Here is a 21,483-nt window from a genome sequence, read left to right on the forward strand (position 1 = left end):
CAAGGCAAATCTTACCTGACCACTAAATTTTTATTTAAAAAATCAAGTTTTCTAAACAAAATGTAGTACATATATACCATGGAATACAATGCAGCCACAAACAAGAATGAGATCATGTTCTTTGCAAGAGTAGCTGAAGGCTATTATGCTAAGTAAACTACCACAGGGACAGAAAACCAAATACTGCATGTTCTTACTCATAAGTGGGAACTTAACAATGAGAACACACGGACACAAAGAGAGAAACAACAGACACTGGGACCTACCTGGGGGTAAAAAGTAGGAGGAGCGAGAGAATCAGAAAACATACCTATTGGGTAGTATGCTTATTACCTGGGTGATGAAATAATCTGTACACCAAACCCCCATGACACAGTTTACCTATATTACAAACCTGCACATGCACCCCTGAACCTACAAGTTAAAAATAAAGTCAAGTTTTTACTGTATATCTGTTAATACTAAGCATCTACTTACCTACTTTATTCAAGGCACAGTGCTAGGTAGGAGTAATGGGGAATATAAAAGAGTACCAAAGATTGCCTGTCTCTAGGAAAATGACAGTCATAACAATAATAGTAGCAACAACAACAAGTATCTTAGTAGCACTTCATACTTTTTATTGAACCTGTATGAATATTACCTATAATCTTGTCATGTTTGTTGTTATTATGGTGACATTATATAATACAAGATGTTATATTACAAGTACCAAGAAAAAATGAAATAGCTGATAATATGAAGAAAAAGGAGGAAAAGTTTATAGATATACAAAATATACAAAAGGGAACAGTTAATATCAATGAAAACACCCTTAGTAAAGATGCTAGCAATTTGGGAGGCAGAAGCAGGAGGATCCCTTGAGCCCAGGAGTTCGAGACCAGCCTGGGCAACATAGAAAGACCCCATCATCTCTACAGAAATTTAAAAATTAGTCAGATGTGGTGGTGCATGCCTGCAGTCCCTAGCCACTCAGGAGTCTGAGGCCAGAGGATTGCTTGACACCATGAAGTTGAGACTGTAGTGAGCCATAATTACACTACTGCACTCCAGTCTGGGTGATAGAGTAAGACTCTGTCTCCAAACAAAACAAAACAAAACAAAAAGATACTATTTTTTTCATTCCCACAAGGTGAGACCTCTTGTTCTAGGCCTTAGCAAACAAGTCTAGTTTAATATAAAAGGTATTGCAATAAGTAAACATATTAGTGTAGTTAATGTTTTGTAAACTCTGATCATGCCCCTCCCCACACATATTTCACATAAGCAATGGCAGGTCTTTAGCTGCAATTTTAATATTTGTATGGTGAAAAACATCTTGTTTTTTCTTTTATTTTAAATAGAGAGATGATGTAACTAAATGGAAGTGGTCTCTATATTAATCTGAATAGTGCTAGTTTAATGGGGTCACAGTTTAAGGTAAGAAAATAGGTGAGTATTTGGCAGAAGAAATGGCACAAAGGTGCGTGTGTGTGTGTGTGTGTTTTAAAGTCATTGTTTTGCCATACAGGACATTCACTGTTGCTTGAAAAATGATAGAAGGGAGATTATTTGAGAAGTTTGAAATTTGGAAGTAAAAATGTTTTAAAGCTTGACCCATCAAATAATGCTACAGCACCTGACCAGAGGACAAACTCATGTGGACCTTAGGATTCAAAAGTATCTTGTAACTAACAGTATAATACCATCAATAGTGTCATCTTTGTCCAGCAAATTGAGTTACGTATATTAATATAGCTGCACATCATTATTGTTCACACCGAAACAGATATTTAAGTAACATTTTAACAGAGACTATCTATCTATCTATCTATCTATCTATCTATCTATCTATCTATCTATCTATCTATGTCTATCTATCTGTCTATCCATCTATCCATCCATCCATCTAATCCTTTTGCTTTACTGTTTGCACAATAGTGGGAGAGGTAAAGCAGGGCAAACAGGAGGATGGCAGCACGCCTCTTGAATTTTGTGCTGAAACCTGATTCTTGTGGATCTGTCCCATTTTATGCAAAGCTCTCACCGTGTGGTTTTTAAAAACAGTTTGAGTGGGACAGCTGCTATTTACATTTACACAGACAGCCAGATTCTTCCTTCCCTCAGTTCTGTTTACTGCTTTCTCCTGCTTGTGATATAACGTTGTTACAGGATGTATAGCAATGCTACATCAAAAGAAGTGGCAAGTGAAGACACTCTGATATGTAGTTAAAATGTGTATATCATGCCACAAAAGCTTTGTGTGTGAGGGCTCAAAAATGAATGAATAAATGGATCCATTAATTAAAATACACATAGTATTCAGAAACAATGACAAATCTATAGTTAAGTTCTTTACAACAGATGTCTTAGTCAACACATTTAAGAAAACTAGACATTTTACAATCAGAAAAGCATATTAACATGACTGTAAGGAGTTTGATTTGGGAAAATAAAAAATCCATGAGCTCCCCTGTCTCTGTGGTGGCACAAGATGTCTATATGAACAATGAACTGAAGTGCAATAACCTGTGGTGGAAAGAGCAATCCAGGAAAGCCTGAGGACGTTTTCCCTTCAATTTCCAGAACAGCAAATATGGCTGCTGTCACCTCACTTCTGGGAGAGAAGTAGAACACCCTTGTTCCTTTTTTCTTTTCTTTTCTTTTTTATTTCAGAGCTACTTTAAGCTATGCCTTTATTTCAATGTATTGCAGCACTTGGCCATCCACCTTCTTTTTTATTTTTTTTTAATTTAATACAACTGAAGCAACACACTAAAGTTGAAATACCTTCATTTTATTCCATATCATTTCAAGAATTACATATTTTAGAAGTAGGATAGAATGGTATTTCCATCTTTAGGTCTTAGGCCAGCATCCTTAGCAAACTAGCACAGGAACAGAAAACCAAATACCACATGTTCTCACTTATAAGTGGAGGCTAAATGATGAGAACACGTGTACACATAGAGGGCAGCAACACATACTGGGGCCTTTTGGAGGGTGGAGAGTGGGAGGAGAGAGATGAGGAAAAATAACCAGTTGGTACTAGCCTTAATACCTGGGTGATAAAATAATTGGCACAGCAACCCCCACTACACAAGTTTACCTATGTAACAAACCTGCATCTGTACCCCTGAACTTAAAATAAAAGTTTAAAAAAAGAAGTAGGGTACATGGGTGTGCAGGTGGATCAGGTTGGTGCTTGGAGAAAAGTATTCCAAGAGCAAGGCTTCAGGCTCTATGTGCCACGTAATAACCCCACCTCTAAAAAAGTGAAAACCATGAAGGATATTCAACTTTTCAACAGTAACAGAACCAGATACTTAATACTTGTATTAAATATATCCCTTAAAAAGCAGGCACAAATAAATTCCAGAACATAGCAAGAATGTAAAAGATAAATTTGCTTCTTGATTTTAGAGAATTCATTTTTCCACACTTCAAAGCAAAAAGTAAAAAATTAGGAAGAAATATTAGGAAAAATTTAAGTGATATTCATTGGTGTTGCTCTGAAATAGAAAGTTAATGGCAAAATGTTTTTTAAGGACAAACTGATTGCACATTGTGCCAAGATCCTGGGTTTTATAAGAAGCAGGTTTAAATGCATTTTAACAACAAAAATATATATGCCTGACTTTCAATCTGTTATACAGTCATTAAGAATTTTTCTTTCTTTAGACTGGGTGTGGTGGCTCAAGCCTGTAATCCCAGCACTTCGGGAGGCCAAGGCGGGCGGATCACGAGGTCAGGAGATCGAGACCATCCTGGCTAACACGGTGAAACCCCGTAGATCGTAAAAAATACAAAAAAAAAAAAAAAATTAGCTGGGTGTGGTGGCAGGCACCTGCAATCCCAGTTACTCGGAAGGCTGAGGCAGAGAATTGCTTGAACTCGGGAGCCGGAAGTGGTAGTGAGCTGAGATCGTGCCACTACACTCCAGCCTGGGCGACAGAGTGAGACAATGTCTCAAAACAAACAAACAAAAAACAAAACAAAAAAAATCTGTTTTTAAAATTATGGTATTTTTTAAAAATTACTTTACACAACTAAAAAATTAATATTTAACACTAATTTTTACTAAGCAGTACTTAATATTGTTATTCAATAGATAATTCTCGTCAACGGTCACTCTAACAATATGGCCTTAAAAACAATTTATTTTAACTTAGTCTTACAAAACCCAACGTTATTAAATGAAAATAACAATTTGTATGTGTTAAACTCCAGTCGTGTACTTATGATTTGAATCTTATTTTCATGTATAGGGAAATAGCGCATTTCAGTTCTATGAGATTATTCCGAGAAGTATCTATTGGAAAGTAAATTCGAGAATTAAGTAAATTCTTATAATATCGAGCTTTAGCAAAACCTGGAGCTGAAGGACAAAGTAAGTATATCTGATGCCCTGACTTACAGATTTCCCAGACTATTTGAAAAGGAATGCATTCTACAGCTCTATATATCATACGATCTATGGCATGAATAGGTGCCTTATAACATAGTACTTTCACTAGTTTGACGACGCTTTTGTCAAACACCAACACTTTATGTTTCAAAGTGAAAGTTTCGTTCCCCATTCAATATCCTGCACTTAGCACAGCATCTAATTCACAATAGGTACTCAGTAAACATTTGTTAAATGAAAAAGCTTTCAAATTATGTTAACAGTATGTTAATTATGACAATAGTCTTGTGAAGAATCCCCTCCAAAGAATATAGGGAAGAACTAGAGCAAAAGAGATTTGTTAGAAAGAATTAAATATATACAGAAAAAACCTATGAAAAATAGAAAAATAGAGTATATCCCTCTATCAGTGGAGCCATTTAATAAAATAGACTATACTTGAAGGCAGGCTTTCTCAACCCTTGCTACTCCCATAACCTAGAAACTTGCTTTAAAAAATGTGTTTCACCCCATATCAATTAATCTCTGGTGCCAGGGCATCTGCAGTTTTTGAATGCTCCTAAAGTAATTCTCTCAAACCAGAGTTGAGAAACCACTGTACTAAGATAAAGAGAAAGCACTAGGTGAGGATGAACTGTACATCTTCCAAAAACATGAGGATTCTATGACTTATACAAAAGTGAAAGCAGCCACTAGCGAGTTGATATGAAACTGTAAGAGCCTCTGTCTGGATGAGTGCTTGCATGATGAGCCCTCCCTTATTTGGCTAATATGGTATGAACGCTACAGACAAAAGAGAAAATGTGGTAGTAGAAGTAGAGATAGCATTGTTAGGGAAAGAAAGACTTCAGCCTATTGGAAAAGCATATTTGTATAGGTGGATTTAATATAAGATGAAGCTTGCACTTAAAGTTAGTCAGGAAAAGGTAGATTATCAATAGAAAGTGGTAAGCCAACAAAGTGGCCACTTGGAAAAAAACAAATAAAACTGAATCTATAGCATACATTTAGCCATGAAACAAAGTCCAGGTGGATCATAGATTTAAACATAAAAAAATGAAACCACATAGTAATTAGAAGATAACATGTTTTTTTTATGATCTTGGAATTAAAAAGGCCTTTTACAGTGTTGCAATTGAAACTAAAAGCCATGAAATAAAATATGAGAATATAATTATATTAATGTAAAAAAGTTCTGCATGCAAAGACCTCAATAAACAAAACAAATAAACAAAAACCCATAACAGCCAACTGAAAAATGAAAGTATGTCATATGAAAGACATACTAAGATGTAATAAGCCAATTTTCCTGAAAACTTACAAATAAGGAAAGTACAAAAAATTGCTCCATAAATACAAAATAAGTAAATAGGAAAGCTCATAAAAGTCCAAGAATATTCTCAGTCTCCTTCATAATAGAGGTTTTTTTTTTTCTAGTCAATCAAACTAGCAAAGATAAAAAAAAGATAGTCTCCTGTTTAATTTAGAGTACAGGAAAATACTATAATGTCAATGCTTTCTACCCTCATTGCTAATAGGATTACAAATTGGCAACCACTATTAAGAAGAATCTGCCAATAATCAATCAAAACTATAAATGCAAATTATCTTCTGACCCTGCAACGCCATTCTTAGACATTTATTGAAGATATGTACTTGCATATCTGTGGAACTATTTATATAAGTTTGAGGTTCTTCATTGAAGCACTATTTGTAATAGCGAAAGACTGAAAACACCTAAATGATATTCAGAAGAGGACTGGTAAAATAAATTGCAATACATTCATTCAGTGAAATACTGCTAGTGTTTAAAAGAACAAACAACTTGTAAGTGCTGAAAAAAAAAGAATGAACACAAAGATAAACTGTGAAAAAATTAATTGCAAAATAGTGTCTACAGAATGCTATAATTTGTTTTAAAAATGAATAAAAGAGGTACACACATATATCCTTGGAAGAAAAAAGATCAACTAATAACATTTATTTTCTCCTGAGAGGGGAACTGAATGGGGAACAGAGTGAAAAGGAAGTATTTTACTGAATACTTTTCTGTAACTTTGAATCCTGAACTATCTATTTATTTAAACATATTATTCAAAAAGTAAAATTACTCTTTGCCTTATTCTTAGAAAGATTTAATTCTAAACTCAATTATTTATTTTAGATGGAACATTGGTAATTCCAAGTCTTTCAATGTTATCCAATAAAAGTTAGCCATCACTAAGAATAATTACAGGCTGCAATTTGATTGGAATACCTACAAATTTCAATAAATGTAAGCAATGGGGGTCACAGCTCATTCCTATAATCCAGCCTGTGGGAGGCCAAGGCAGAGGGTCACTTGAACCAGGCCAGCCTGGGCAAAAAAGTGATATCTCCATCTCTACCAAAAAATCCAAAATTAGCCAGGCATGGTGGCACATGCCTGTGGTCTCAGCTACTCAGGAGGCTGAGGCAGGAAGACCCCTTGAGTCTAGAAGGTAGACGCTGTAGTGAGCTGTGTTCACACCACTACACTCCAGTCTGGAAAACAGAGCTCTTAAGACTCTGTCTCTTTAAAAAAAAACAAAAAGAAAAGAAAAAGGAAAAAAAAGCATTATTTGATCCATTAAGTTTTGAAAGGAAGAATCACAGAAAAAAGAAAGACACTAGGAAGACAATTCAAACGTCTTTTTAGTGAGCATCACTATGTGCAAGAGTGAATAATGAGCTAGATCAAAGGTGGCAAGAGAAAAATGAGGCAAATTGGTTTGGCTATATTTGTCTTTATGTGGCACAGTCACCATGAGTAGGAACAGGAGATTATGGACACCCAAGCACATAGTCAGACATAATGACATATGTATAGTATCCTATTCCTTCTGCCTCTACACGCAAATACCTTTCCCCCCAGAAATGAATGAAATCTTAAAATGCAGCCCAGGGGGGTGATATTAGAAAGTTTGCAAATAATTGTAAAAGATATACTCTAAGACAGTATAGATTTATCCATAATATTGTGTGATACTATTTCAGGTTCATTGAGACCAATTTTTGAATACTGATAAATGTAAGTTTCTAGATAATAGATAACAATAAGTTCTATTACCTAATTACCAATTGCCAAAGCAGAGTCTCCTAGAAAGAAATTATTCTGTGCTTAGAATAAGACATTTATGGGTGATACAAAATCTAATAGTCTAAAAAATATGTTTCCTTGGAGAAAACACTGTCTCCAAGAAGATACTGTGAGTGCCAGGATGTGTGTATGTAAAAGGGAACAGCAGAGTTTTTCCAGGTGAGACTGTCTGATTAAAGTGAACATCAATTAGAGCTATTAATTCAAGAGGTCAACTCACTATAATTTTCATATCAAATGCACTTTTAGAAGAAAGTTGAAAACCTTTCTCCCAAAGGTGAGACTAATTTGGAAATGTAGTATTAGGAGAAGGCCAGTGAAGGAGTTACTTGGGAAATGAGGTCCATGAGTTCCTCAAGTTTCATATGACTTTTAGTTTCATATCTCACCACCACCACCCAAAAAAAAGCCCATTGTTGGTACCTGTGTGAGAGCAATGAGAATATTAGCTTTGTTCTAAATTCTATGAGAAGAATGACTTACGATAAGCATTCCCTAAACAGATGTTATCCTTAATAATTGGCAAAATGATTCCGGTTTTCAAGCCTACAAGTCTCATGTAGTCAAAGATACTTCCTTTCAAAGTCATAGACCAATCACATCAAGAAAACTTTTTTGGTAGATCTTATCTGTAGGAAAGTGTTCATTGACAAATCGGTTGTTTTCCCTTGTTTCCTTGGAATGCAATAATTTAGGCTCAAGATTAAAGGCAGAAGGGAAATACCACCAAGTGGCAGGATTTCTTTCTACTGCCTTTTGGCAGTTTGGCCAGACTGGAATAAAAAGGTTTTGTAGGGGAATCTTGTAACTAATAACTTACTGAATTGGCATCCTTTAAAAAAGTACAATGGATACTACTCATAATTATTCCAGAAGAGATTAAACCAAGATTTAATGTCCCCCTAACTTTGATGGATTAAATAGAAGCAGAAGGTTCATCGGGTTTTAAAAACCCTGTACTGGTGGACAAAGTTTTTGAAGCCTGGACACAAGAAGTTCAAGAAACTTGTCCAGGGTTCCTAGCAGGAGGGGAGGACCAATCTAATGTGAAAAATAGGCTCAAAAACTGATAATCTTTTTTCTATCCCTGAGTTTTACTTTAGTTAAATTCAGAAGTAACTCAGCAATGAAACTTTTCATGATATGTGCCACAAACATAAATCCAAATGGAAAATATGCCATGATGCTGCAAACCAGAAGATCTGGGTTCTCATCCTTGCTGCGCCCAATTGTGTAATCCTGTGCAGAACAGCTATTCTCACCTTGCTTTTAGTTTTGTCATTTGAGAATAATGATAACTGAAATTTATTAAGCAATGATTTTAGGCTGGGTATCATGGTAAGTGCTTTGCAAACATTCTGATTTAACCCTTGCAACAATCTTAAGAGAAAGGTGTTATTTTTTAACACTGCCTTATAAATAAGGACACTTATGCTCAGACAGATTATGTGTCTTCCCTTACAGCAAGTGTAGAAGTGAGTTCAGACAAGTTTGTTTGACTCCAGAAACCACGCTCTAAGCTACTATGCTCTAGTGCTTAGACTACTCACTCTTAATTTTACTACAGGGCTTAAGTTTTATGACTTTTAGTAAATTTCACTATTAAGCAGCACTGTTATTTAGGAGAAAGAAAACTAGGACACATGTACTAATTTTTATTTAGTGGCTCTATGAGGGGCCTATTGTGCAAATGTTTAATCTATGTGAATGTAGTTGATCCTACAAAAGAGACATAGGGCAGATGTTGTGGTAGATACGGGTGCTAGACCATGCAATTTTTATCTTTTCTTTGTATATGATAGAGTTGTTTCTGAGAAGACTCTGCCCAGCTACAGATTACATTTTCTAGCATATCCCACTGTCATCCTCATAATAAGGTGTGATCACGTGACTAGTTCTTATAGAATGTGAGGTAGTAGTAACTGGGTAATTTCCTGGCTAGAGTGGATAAGAAGCAGTATACTTTCACCATCATGCCTTTCCTCATCTGTGAGAGAAATGAATAGGACTCCTAAGACTTAGGCAGAGTAAGCTATGGATGGAAGAATTCTGGGTCCCTGGGTCTCAGAATGAGACACTGACATTAAAAAAGATCCCTGATAACGAACATTCACATCAGACTGTGATGAGTGAGAAATTAGCTTCTATTATGTTAAGCCACAGAAATTTTGGGAACTGTTATAACAGCTGGCATTAACGTCATCAGTATAGATATGATGGTCTTTATTTATGAATTAGGAAAATGAAGCTCATCTAGGTTAAGCAACCAGTCCAAAGTCAGGCCCTACTTCAAAAATGATATTATTCTGAGGATAAGAGGTGGTAGGGGGAATACCAGGCAAAGGGTTAATAGATTTTCAAAGTGGCACAAAACAACTAATTTACATGAGCTAAGATGTCCAGGATAGGGTCTGAGAGTATATATTTTGAAATGAAAGAGAAGAGCAACAGTTACCAAGGATTTAAACTGAGAAAGATTGATGGAGATCATACACAATATTTGAAACTGGTTTCCTTTCTTTTGCTGATACATATTTATACCCTTCATTGTCCCACACTGTTTAAATATAAACAGACACACACACACACACACACACACACAGAGAGAGAGAATTTGATCTTCTATCATAACAAATTTCAGCTCAAGGTATTTGTATTTACGAGCTTAAATAATCTGTACTTTCAGAACCCTGAGTGTTGCCTGAGAAAGTTATACAAGCTTTTGCAAATGCAGCAAAACTGTCCCAGGAAGCACACCACTCAAGCAGACGGAATTTCCTCTTGGTAATACTCTACAATGTCATTCATCTTGGAACATCCTAGGTAAGAAGGGAGTGATATGCAGGAATGACAAGATCATTGACTCCTTGTATTTATTTGAATAACCACCATTTCTGCAAACATTCTTCTGAAGTAAAATATGGAGGAGGCATCCACAGAAGTTGCCAATTCAAGAGTAATAAACATATAACAAGGGTGTTAATATTAGTCAAATTCCTTGAATGTTTTCGAGATAGAATAATTTCTACTCTAGAAGAGAATTATTTCCACCCTTGAAGAGTAAAATTATTCCAATGTCTCTTCAAGAAGATCAGTTAAGCAAATCCAAGCCACTGTATTTTTCAGAGACTGACATCTTTCTGATATTATGGATACTAGAATGGATGAGAGCAATGTAATTAGCAAAGGAAAATTGAAAGAAGAGACTTGTAATAAAACAGCATACAAGGAGTTATACCTAATTATTACCTATAGATTTAAACCACTTAGATGAAGACATATGGGTTAGAAAAAAAAGTTAAATGTGGTATTACTTTCATGGGACTCAATTTAAATATTTCTATCTCATTCAGAATAAAATATATCTATGTTATGTAGACCCTCCAAAATCCCCAGTCTAAATATCTGCCTTACGAAAACATTCACTTTTCAAACACTTTATCAGGTGGAAAAACATTCAGTCAGTCAGAAGTTCTTCATCCCATTTGTTGGTAGGTATAATAATATTTGTAACAGAAAAGCTGTGAATTATTGGAATATAGTATAAATTTGCATCAAATAACCCTGTCTTATATATCCCTAAAATGATTTCTAAAAATAATGACTAATATGTGGGCTTTGAAAACAATGCTAGGAGCTATTCATAAAGTGACTCCATTTAAAAGGAATATAGGAAAAATGATTTCTAAAATAATTTTTCAAAAGTGAAAACCAAAGGCAAGCATAGAAAGCTAGGGATATGCTAATGAAACCTGTTATGTCAGTAACAAGTGTTGTTTTCGAAAAACAAATGTCCATTTGCTAATTTGAATCCCCGTCATAAGGCACCTTATTGTTCATTTATTGGCTCTTCACAAAGATTACATCATCTCTGTGTGGAAAGCCTTCCAGGGTCCCCACATACTATTCCTTCATTGGTATTCCATAAAAATATCAACAATGTCAAGGCTGTATTCAAATCTTCCCGAGAAAGAGGCAGAGTCAAGTACTGCAAAGTCATAGAAGTTTAACCTTCAGGAGATTTATTTCTAAGTATGCTCTATGAGGAATACAATCAATTAGATATTTTTTTTCTCCTATGCCCAATATTATACCAAAATGGAGGGGTATAATTGAACCCCAGTAATGTATTGGGTCATCAGGATGTTTGAGAAACTCATCCGGTCATGGCTAGACTATAACAATTTCAAGCAACAGTTTCAAGAGATAGTTAAGAAAAGCTAAGTTACTACCTATTGGTAACTAAAATGCACATATAAGTTAATGTAGAAAATCCAGAAGATAAAGGAAAGATTTCAGTTTAAAAATGATGAAAGAAATAGTAATATCCTTTCCCACAAGACCATAGAAAGGCCGTATAAGAAAGCCAATGGACTGTTTTAGACACTAGAAACCTAGTTTTTGAATTTTTGAAAATGAAAATGTCTAAAAAGTTTCTGGCTCTTGAAAAATATTTGATTGAGGGGGAAAACATTACCAAAATCACAGTCAATTCAAGAATTTATAAACATGAAATGGTAAGTATGGTGAAATTCACACAGGAGTAAAACTGTACGAATGGAACAAACATTAGACCCATGTTGGATCAAGTTGCCAAAAATGCTGATAAACATCAACGATTTCAACGTCCCAGGAGGTCTGATGAATCAGAGTTGGGTCACGATTATTCTGTATACACCTAATACTGTCTGCAGGGTTCCAGGGGACATGACCTAGTTCAGAACATGGCATCTTGCTGGCTGGAAAGGAGTAATCAGCTGTTACCACCAACCCAACCAAAATATGAGGATAAAAATATAAAAGAGAGTCATCAACAATGAAGTCACTGTCCTTGTCAACTCAGGGTTATAATGAAGCCTATTTCAATTTAGATATAATGTCCTTGTACATCAAAGATTAGGTTCTCCTCATATCCCAGTATAACTCATAATTTTAAAAACTGTAGGTCATGACTCATGACTCGACAGTGAGTTGTGAAATAAATTTAGTGGCTTTACAATGAACATTAGAAGAGAACACAAAATATGTGATCAAATTAAAATGTCAGAGAATATTGCACATAAGCACTAAAACTTTAAAGAGTGTGTGTGTGTGTGTGTGTGTGTGTATGAAAGTGGGTTTGAGAGTTCTTACTAGGTGGGGAGTGGAGGGATGCAAAAGGTCTATTTGAGTCTAAATCTGTTTTCTCAGGTTTCATCAATGTGCCTGGAATTCAATAATGAAAGATTTATTTCTCCATACCTGAAGATACTGGGGATTTCAAAAGCACACAATTAAGATAAGATGCTCCTCAAAGGGATAAAATCTTGTTTCATTAGCCAAGGCTGATAGCTATCTGTGAGCAGAGGCCACAGGAATAGAACACAAGTCAGGCATTTTTGGGATAGGAGAGGTATGCTGAAAGAATAGGATGGTAAGACTCCAGAGATCATCCTAGGATTCCACGTATTTGACCTGCACCCTTGCTGCTAATACAGATTGATGATTCCCACACAGGATATTCCAGTGCTCTTGGCCACCATAAAAATCAGTAAGAATTGTGAACATACTTTTTGTGGCTCTTTCGTTTTGTACTGACCAGCACTTTCATAGACAGCATGGAGAAAAGTCTTTACTGGGATTGATAATTTTCACACCAGTTAGAAATTTCATGAGCATTCATAAACAATCATCCTGGGTAGTGAAAAGGATTCCAAGGAACAATGAAATCAATGATATTTAAACATCATTATACATCAGAATCACCTGGGGAGTTTTAAAAACTTTAGATGCCTAAGCCATCCCCACAGAATGAGTTTCAGTTGATTTGGGGATGAGACCCAGGCACTTTGTAAGAAACCTTTTCAATTGACTCTACTGTGGAGTTGGATTTGAGGACTACTCAAGTCCTACCATCCATATGATTCTTGAATCCCCTCTATTATCCCGAGCAAGTGTTTTTTTGTATTTTTAAACAATGATAACTATAATTTTACCCACATTTTTACTTAAAATGAGTAGAAATCTGTCTCCCTTTGGAATCAACCCATTAGTCATTTTTTTTTCTACTTTGCTCTTCCCCAGTGTGGGTGTATGATAGGTTACAGCCATCTACCATATGCCAGCCTTTGGTACCAGCACACACAGGCAAACACAGCACAAGACCTAGAACATGGTAATAGTAACACAGTAAATGTCAGTTGTCAATAATATTATTGTTGTGGTTGTTATTATCATGACTACTATCAGGGAACACAGCAAAGATGGCTGTTAAGAACAAAATCACCAAAACAATTCTGCCAAGACAAATGTCAAGAACACACTACTTCTCAATGTTGTACGGTAAATGCTACATACTGAAAATCTGAAAAAATTATAGATATTTGGTTTTGTGTTTCACTCATTACTTCCTACAGTGCCATATAGGCAAATAACAAATGCATGAAGTAACACAGGTATGTTCAAGGTGAGACTTGGCAAAAGTCCTCTGCCTTTTATATTTTAAACAATAGAATTCTGCATGATGAAAGAACTTTCCTTTGACATTCAAAAAGTTCCCCACAATTAAAAAAAAAAAAACTTTCAATAATACCTCTCCTTAAAAGAAGATTGAATAAGAATATGTAAAGTTTAGACCTTAATAGGAGAAAAAAAGGAAAAGGTAAGTTGGATAAAAAACAACTTCTGGGAATACATTTATTTCCATTTCTCTTTCTATACTACTGGTTAACCTCAACCTCTCTCCAACTGAGCTGAGCTTATCCACCCTTACAGCCATAAAAGTTCACCATGTCTTTAGAGAGGTCTACTAGGATTAATACAGTACGCTTTCAGTCTCAGTATCATGCCTAGACCCCTGTGAACTCTTAATAAAGGGTTATTTCTCCTGTAGATCATGTTGTACTGAATTACAAATGAGTTAAGTTAGATTTACTTAAACTCTAAAATAAACAATAATGCAAATGACAAGAGCACTGCCAATTTCATGTTGCTGTTACTTAGAGGCTATTTGGAGAAGTACCCAAAACTTCCATTGTCTTATTTCCTATTACTACCAAGATTAGTAAATTAAATGATATTTTATGAATTATCTAAATCTTACATTAAGTCTAATTGAATCATCACTGTCAAGATAATTTAGGAAATTTACCTTAACTGTTAACTGACTTGCTTAATGGTACAGACAAAAATAAAACAGCGTAATCTAACAAACCTGAGTTTCAAAGACATGCCAACCTTCCAGCATTATTTTGCTAAACTGAGAAGTCATACCTTCGACCAAGGAAGTGAGGAGGGTGACATTAGCTGCTTTCCGTCTTCCTGCTGGTAAGTTTAAGCCAAGCCTATCCAATTTCTCTCTCAGGCAGCGGCCCCCATTCTTCGATTTTGCTCTGTATAAAAACAACCAAAAACTAGGTTTTGAAAATTCACATTCTGATGAAAATTATGAGATGACTTGACCACATGGGGAATACACTATCAGATGGAGACATTATGACTAAGGATTGAGGGTATGGTATCAGTTAGAAATTCTGTGCCAGAATACAGCTTTGTCTTACCTTCTCAAAATGCCTCCCAAGAGTGAAGCATTGAGGCACTCAGGTGGGGAGAGGCGCCTCTTTACCTCAGCAATGGTCACCTTGTATTTGGAAGTAGAACTAAGAAGGGACAAACGGCCAGGGACAGAGCAAAATAAGTCTGTGGGGTTGACCACACAGGTGCCACCTTGAGAGAAAAAAGTATAGCACATGTTAGTGACAGTGAAAGAAGCTAACTGCATGAGAGGCAGTTAACATCAAAAGACTGTACTGGATTTGGGAATACATGCTAACAGTTGTACTTATATATCCCCCAAATCATCACAGAGAGCTGCTCTGAATGTTCTTTCAAATACTACTCAGGGTCGTGTCTTTTCAATGTTTGTGAAGATGTCTGTGAGTGTACAATTGTTAGGAAACATTGGCATCCTATGGAGTGTAGACTGCCTCACCAGTGTTAATTTTGGCAACATTCATACTAAGAAACACTTCAATTAATTAAAAACCTGAATTCCAATAGTTAAGTTCACAAGGAGTAGGTATTACTTATACATGGTTGTGTGTGTTGATGTACACACACAGATGCACAATGTACACAATGGATGGAAACGTTTTATCCACAATTACTGTCTTTTCCAAAGTGTTTGAAAACTGCCATATTTTCCTCATCCGTCTGTCAATTAAAGGCACCATAGTCACCCACTCCCAGGTACTGCTAAAAACCAGTTACTCATTGAAAATTTCCAATCCATACAGGTGATGGTAGGTTAAATACCTCTACTGTATGCCAGCCCTCAACATTAGCAAAATACCTAGAACACAGTAATTAATTATTATTAATAATTTAATAATTATTAAATGTTAGCTGACAATAATATTGATGTAATTTTCATTGTCATTATTACTATTAGGGAGAAAAATATATAATTGTCAGTAGCAAAATCATCAAGGCAATTTGCCATGCTGGGGTTCCTGGAACAGAAGCTTTCTGTCTCCAAGCTCCAGAAAGCCCCCTGAGCTTCAATCTCCTCCAGGAACAACAGTATATGTTCCCTATCCTCAGGCAGTCAACAAGAACTGAAGAGGACTTGAGGATCCAAAGGTGATCATCTCTGAGAAGCATTTCCCACTGTCCAGTTCCTCCCCCACAGCAAGACTTTGGAGCCAATGTCCACCCCGCTAGCATGGTGTCTATACAGTTCCGTAATCCAAAACTGCCTCATGCATTAAGCAATCTGAAGGCAGAGTTTTTAAGGGTCTGAGGCAAATTCAAAGTTGGCTTTTTGATCATGTTTTTACTTCTTCAGTTAGGGGCAATCTTACGACCCATATCCAGAAAAGGGACAAGTTCTACGAGAGAAAAGAGGTTTTAAAAAAGTAGGTGGGGGAAGAAAAATGGGTAGAAGAGCATTGTCTAAAATATTTTTACTTCTCAGCATTTTAGAAGCGCAAAATCTCAGACACACCTCCAAACTTTTTGAGTCAGAATCTGCGTTTTAATGAGAGCCCCAGATGATTCATGTGGTCATTAAAGTTTGAGAAGCACTGAACTAGGACTTACCACTTGCCTCCCAGGTATCTCCTACCCTCATTTACTAACTAGCACATATGGAATGTTACATTGGTGGTAGAAATTCTGGCATTCAGATTCTGGTATTTTCCCTGGGCTGGGTTGCAAAAGAACCTGGGAGGACATTTTAAAAGGCAAAGGGATCCCAAACCTGAGGAGACAGAAAAAGTTAACCTTGCCCCACTCTTAAAATATTTCTACCCCTGTACCTTCTGGAATTCTTCCTGACTGTCTTTTGGTTACCCAAGTTTTTCCTGCAAGTGCTGGAGACCAAGGTCTTTCTCCCTAAGCATTCTAAAGCCCCTCCAAAAGCAACAACAACAAACCAACAAAAACCAGGAGAGTAAACAGTGGGAATGTCAGGGTAGCCAACCATTTTCAGGCTAGAAGTTGGGTCCTGTGCACTCTGCCAAAACCTCCATGCTAGTGCCTGAAAACCTGTTCTCAGTTAGAAATCTAAGAGTTCATAATCTCAATTGTCAAATTAAAATCCATTTCTTGACATCAAACTTGTAGCCAATACAACAGCAAACCACGTAAACACCTGCTTTAGGAGCTAAAATCAAATTCTCCTGTGATTTCCCCCTGTTCATATTCTTAGTGAGTTTAAAGCCAAAATACAATAATAAAAATTTGCCCCAGATTCCTGGACCTAAAACTACGATTTCACTTTTGTTATCAGTTTCACTCTGTACTTACAGATGCAAAATGTATTTCAAAAACAAATTCTTAGATGACTTCTTAAAATTTGAGATGAACAGGAAAGCAAGGTAGGTATTAATGAATCCGTATTTTAGAGTCATACTGTGAGAATTATGATCCTGATTATTTTAGGAATTAGATAAGTCTAAACCAAATATATTAAACAAACAGAAATCAATGTCTTTATGCAAAATTCACATAGCCCTCTTCTAAAAATGGATCTCTACTCACAGTCACTATGAATCATAAGTAAATTTATATTCTTACATAAACTTTCCTGTCTTGCAAACTAGCCAATATACAAATGAGGACACAAGGAATCTCACCCAGTTGCCAGTTAGCTTCAAGTTTATGATGAGTGAGAGAACAGAGCATTTGAGTATACGTATGAATTATTTGCTTGGATGCTAAGGGTAGGGAATAATACAATTTTAGAACTTTCTTATCTTTACTAATCTTCAGCGGATTAGAAACCTAATTTAGGGAGATATAGATGATTATCATTTTTAAAAGAATTTGTTAGATCAGGCTCTCCCCAACTGGAAGACTTTTGGCAAAGTGAACCTTATGTGTTGAAAACCAGCTGCTCCCAGGGAAACCACTGAGTCTGCTACCCACCCACGTGCCAATTCCCTGGGCCCAGAGTCTCCCTCTCCTACATCTAGGTTGGGCTTCTGGCTTATGCTCGAGTAGACATTTATTAGGTAAGTTACACAAGCTGCATATTAAGAGTATGCTTTATGCACACACAAATTGCCTGAAGGATTTATTTTGTATTCAGGATTAGCCATCAACTATAGAGTCTTTTATTTTTTATGTCACAGCATCTTTAAAGGGAATTTCTGTTGCTTTGATACTTGGCATTGCTGCAGCCTTGGGGAACTCTCTAGTCTTGGCTAAAGATTTGGCAACTTGTAGAGTTTACAGCAACATGGGGAACCTGATATCTTTCTTATCAGTGATTTATTCTTTAGAGAGGTGGAAGAAAGTAATAGGTCAATATCACCAGGGTTTTGTCTCTAGATTGAAGATACTGAAGGAGTGATACTTCTTTAAGGGAATCCAGACTACAGATGGTAATGATGAGATCTCAAAGAAGAATGTTGTGAAACATTGGCCCACACCAAGTCATTTACAGTAGTCATCCCCAGTGTTACTAGTTGAACTTCCTCATGGTGCTTGTGTCACATGTCAGCTCTTACTGAAATTATGTGATAATCTTTCTAGAGTCAGCATCCCAATTAGGAATCTCTTTGATTCTATAGCCAGTGTATTCATGCAGAACTTCCCCAGAGTTCATCCCTTTTCCATATACAGTTCACAGAAGCAATACTTTCACAAAGTTCACTATTTTTAAACTTGGAATTTGGAGATAGGGCTCTCTATTTTCAGTGATGCTGCAAATTCTGATGGGTAGCTGTGGTAAGAGCGGTAAGAAATCAGAAACTATCTACTCAAGGTCCTTTGCCTAGGACATGGCTTTCATAAAAGGGATAACTTTTGCCATAGCTGCAGGAAGAAGTCAGCCAGAGACTTTCGGCTCAGGTGTGACAAAACTAGGCACAAAATACATGGATGCAGATCCTCCAGCTGCCATATGTTGTTAGATCTTATTCGGTTTGAAGAAGCATGGAGTGGCTCTACCTTCGCTGTCTTGGCATAGCTGGGGACGTCTGGACAAGTGTCTGCAGACAGTGTGGAGCAGTGGAAAGAGTACTGGTCTACGAGTAAGAATTTGACCAACTAGCGACTCATGAAACTTTGAGCGAATGACTCTGGGTCTCAGTCCGTCCATCTAAACAATGAAGACGCTCACACTTGCTCTACTTATCTCCCCACCTTGTAAGGAGGTGCAATGGGAAATGGATGTACACACCCTTGGCAACCTGATTATAGGCCACCCAACCCCGTCATTTTTATTTTTTTTAAACAACGACCCCGTTGCAGGGTGTGAACTGCGGAGTAGGACAAGACAATCCCCCTACACCCCGCTCTCCCCAACACACACACACACCGCCACCGTCTGTGCTGCAACTGGATGGGAAAGGCAAGCGCCGGCGCCTGGGTGAGCTTTTTCTCTTCTTATCCCAGGCTATTAGGGCAGAGGAAACAGCGGCGGCTGTCTCCAAGGAGCCACGAGTCCCTGGAGCCTCTAAATCTGCCTCTGAGCCACACGCACGGCCTCCGCGCCTCCCCCCTCTCAGAACGCACCCGGCTGTGGCGAGAGGCCCCGCGCGCTCTGCAGGTGCGATCAATACTTCCTAGAGGGCTTCCGGGCGCTGGGCCGGTGCGCGCATCCTCTCCAAAGCCACAGCGCCGCCCCACTCGTCGTAGCGTCGGTGTTGACATAATTAGACCAAATCTTGAGAGCAAAATAAATGTTCTGTTCGCCTTACAGCCAAACAGATGTTTACAATTCAAATGAAAGAAATACAAACGGCAGGGATTTTTCTTCTCCCCTTCTTCATCTCCAGTGATCGCTCCTTTTTTTCTGACACATTAAAAATGTGTAAGCGATTACAAGAGTTTCCTGTCCCTGTTTGTTCTGCAGTTGCATTTCTGCGAGGTGCACCTGTGAGTTGCGTGGGTAGAATTATTCTCGGCTGCTTCCCCTCTAGCCTCTCACCCTTCCTAACCCTCCTCCCCCATGTTACCCCTCCCCCACGGCAGCGGATATTAATTGTAATCAAACAGCAAAGGATGCGGACTTAATTGGAATCAAGTAGGCCTTTGATGATGTGTCAGGAACGAATTGTGCTGTTTGGGGGAAGGGTATAACATTACAGATGTAGCTGGATTACCAGGGCCGAATGAGCTTCTTTTTTTGTAGATTTTAGGCAGAACAAAAGAAAGAGAGGTGTGCGTGAAGAGACTGGCTGTTTTAATGTGGTAGGTGTGTAATGGTGTATATTAGGGTGTGCGTATGGTGGGGATGGGGGGGGGAGATTAATCCCCATTCCCCAGTGCAGAAAGTGTTTTGGCTTCTGTTGATTTTCAAAGCAGTTAAAGAAATTAGAGAAAAGGCTGTAGGCTGTTCTTCCCCTCTGCAACCCCCAACCCCCAAAAAGATTTCCAACAAATCATGCCTCTGGATGCTTTGGTACAAGAGTTTTAGATTTCATATAAAGGAGACTGAATTTCAAACCTGCAGAATCTGCACTGGGGACCAAGGAGGCAGGCGAGGCTTGAGGTGTATCTCCGGCTCTATCTTCACCCATAATGGATGAACCATAGAGATGAGTTTTGGCTAGCCAGAGTAGAGATTCCAGGTAGTCCATCTGGAATCCGAAGAGTACGGACAAAGGAAGAAGGGCAAAGCTTCCCATCATCCTCCAATTGTACTCCTTCAGGAGCTGCTGAAAGAGCCAACGGTTTTCTCCAACCCGGATTCCTAGGCTCTGCGCCTTCTTGAAACCCAGAGAAGCAGAGGAAACCGCGTCCTCCTGCCAAGCAGCCTGCTGCCGGCCTTGAGGCCGGCAAAACGGAAAAGCGGTCAGGTCCTTCTACTCTGTTATTGGCAGACTGGGCAATTGAAGCTAAGGTTCCATTTCAAGGAAGCATTTTTTTTTTAAAGAAATTAAATCAGATCTGACAATGTTTATACCGCGGCGTAAATGCCTTTGCCTTGGCGTGCCAGTCACCTCTAAGCGATCTGACAAACTCAAACTCTCTTAAAACGTGCAGAGTTCAGATCATATTAATTCCCCCAAAATGTTTTGATTCAAAGTAGTTTGTATTTTGTGTAGCCACGGGCAATCAGGAAAGCGCTCCTGCCTGCCCATGGCCGGGTCCGCTCCCTCTTCGCGTGGCCCAGAGGCTATGGCAGTATTTAAGCTTCTGAAATTAGCCTGGGGCTGCAAGGCAGAATGATCACAAAGCGAAAAAAGGACGCTTCCCCTCTCCACTTTTTTCATTTTTTTCCTCTCCCGCCCCCCGCCCCCCCCGCCCTTTTTAGTTGCCATCCCGATTTCACGAAAGAGACCAGGGCCAAAATGTTACTTTCCACCCACGTAAGGAAAAGCTAGTTCTTCTCATCTAGCCCACTTCTGAGGTCCACAGCCACTATCCACTTGAACCCCCACCCTGCGATTCCAATATGGATCCATTTATTATGAGCTTCATAATCACCATCGTCATCAACATTGTTCACTTATTATTAAATACTCAGAGCAAGAAATGAAAGGGACCG

At 37.7% G+C, this 21,483-nt stretch overlaps 1 protein-coding gene across 1 annotated transcript in view; it reads right to left on the minus strand.

The window, feature by feature from the left end:
- TFAP2D (transcription factor AP-2 delta (activating enhancer binding protein 2 delta)) overlaps positions 1-21,483 on the minus strand; it is a 63,174-nt gene that overhangs the window by 32,486 nt on the left and 9,205 nt on the right. The window contains exons 4-5 of the mRNA XM_011960248.1: positions 15,044-15,209; positions 14,757-14,875 (exon numbers count right to left, since the gene is read on the minus strand). Of these exons, the coding sequence (XP_011815638.1) occupies positions 14,757-14,875; positions 15,044-15,209 (285 nt within the window). The remainder of the gene's footprint in view (positions 1-14,756; positions 14,876-15,043; positions 15,210-21,483) is intronic.

Source organism: Colobus angolensis, unplaced genomic scaffold, assembly GCF_000951035.1.
Source record: "Colobus angolensis palliatus isolate OR3802 unplaced genomic scaffold, Cang.pa_1.0 Scaffold51, whole genome shotgun sequence".
NCBI lineage: Eukaryota > Metazoa > Chordata > Mammalia > Primates > Cercopithecidae > Colobus > Colobus angolensis.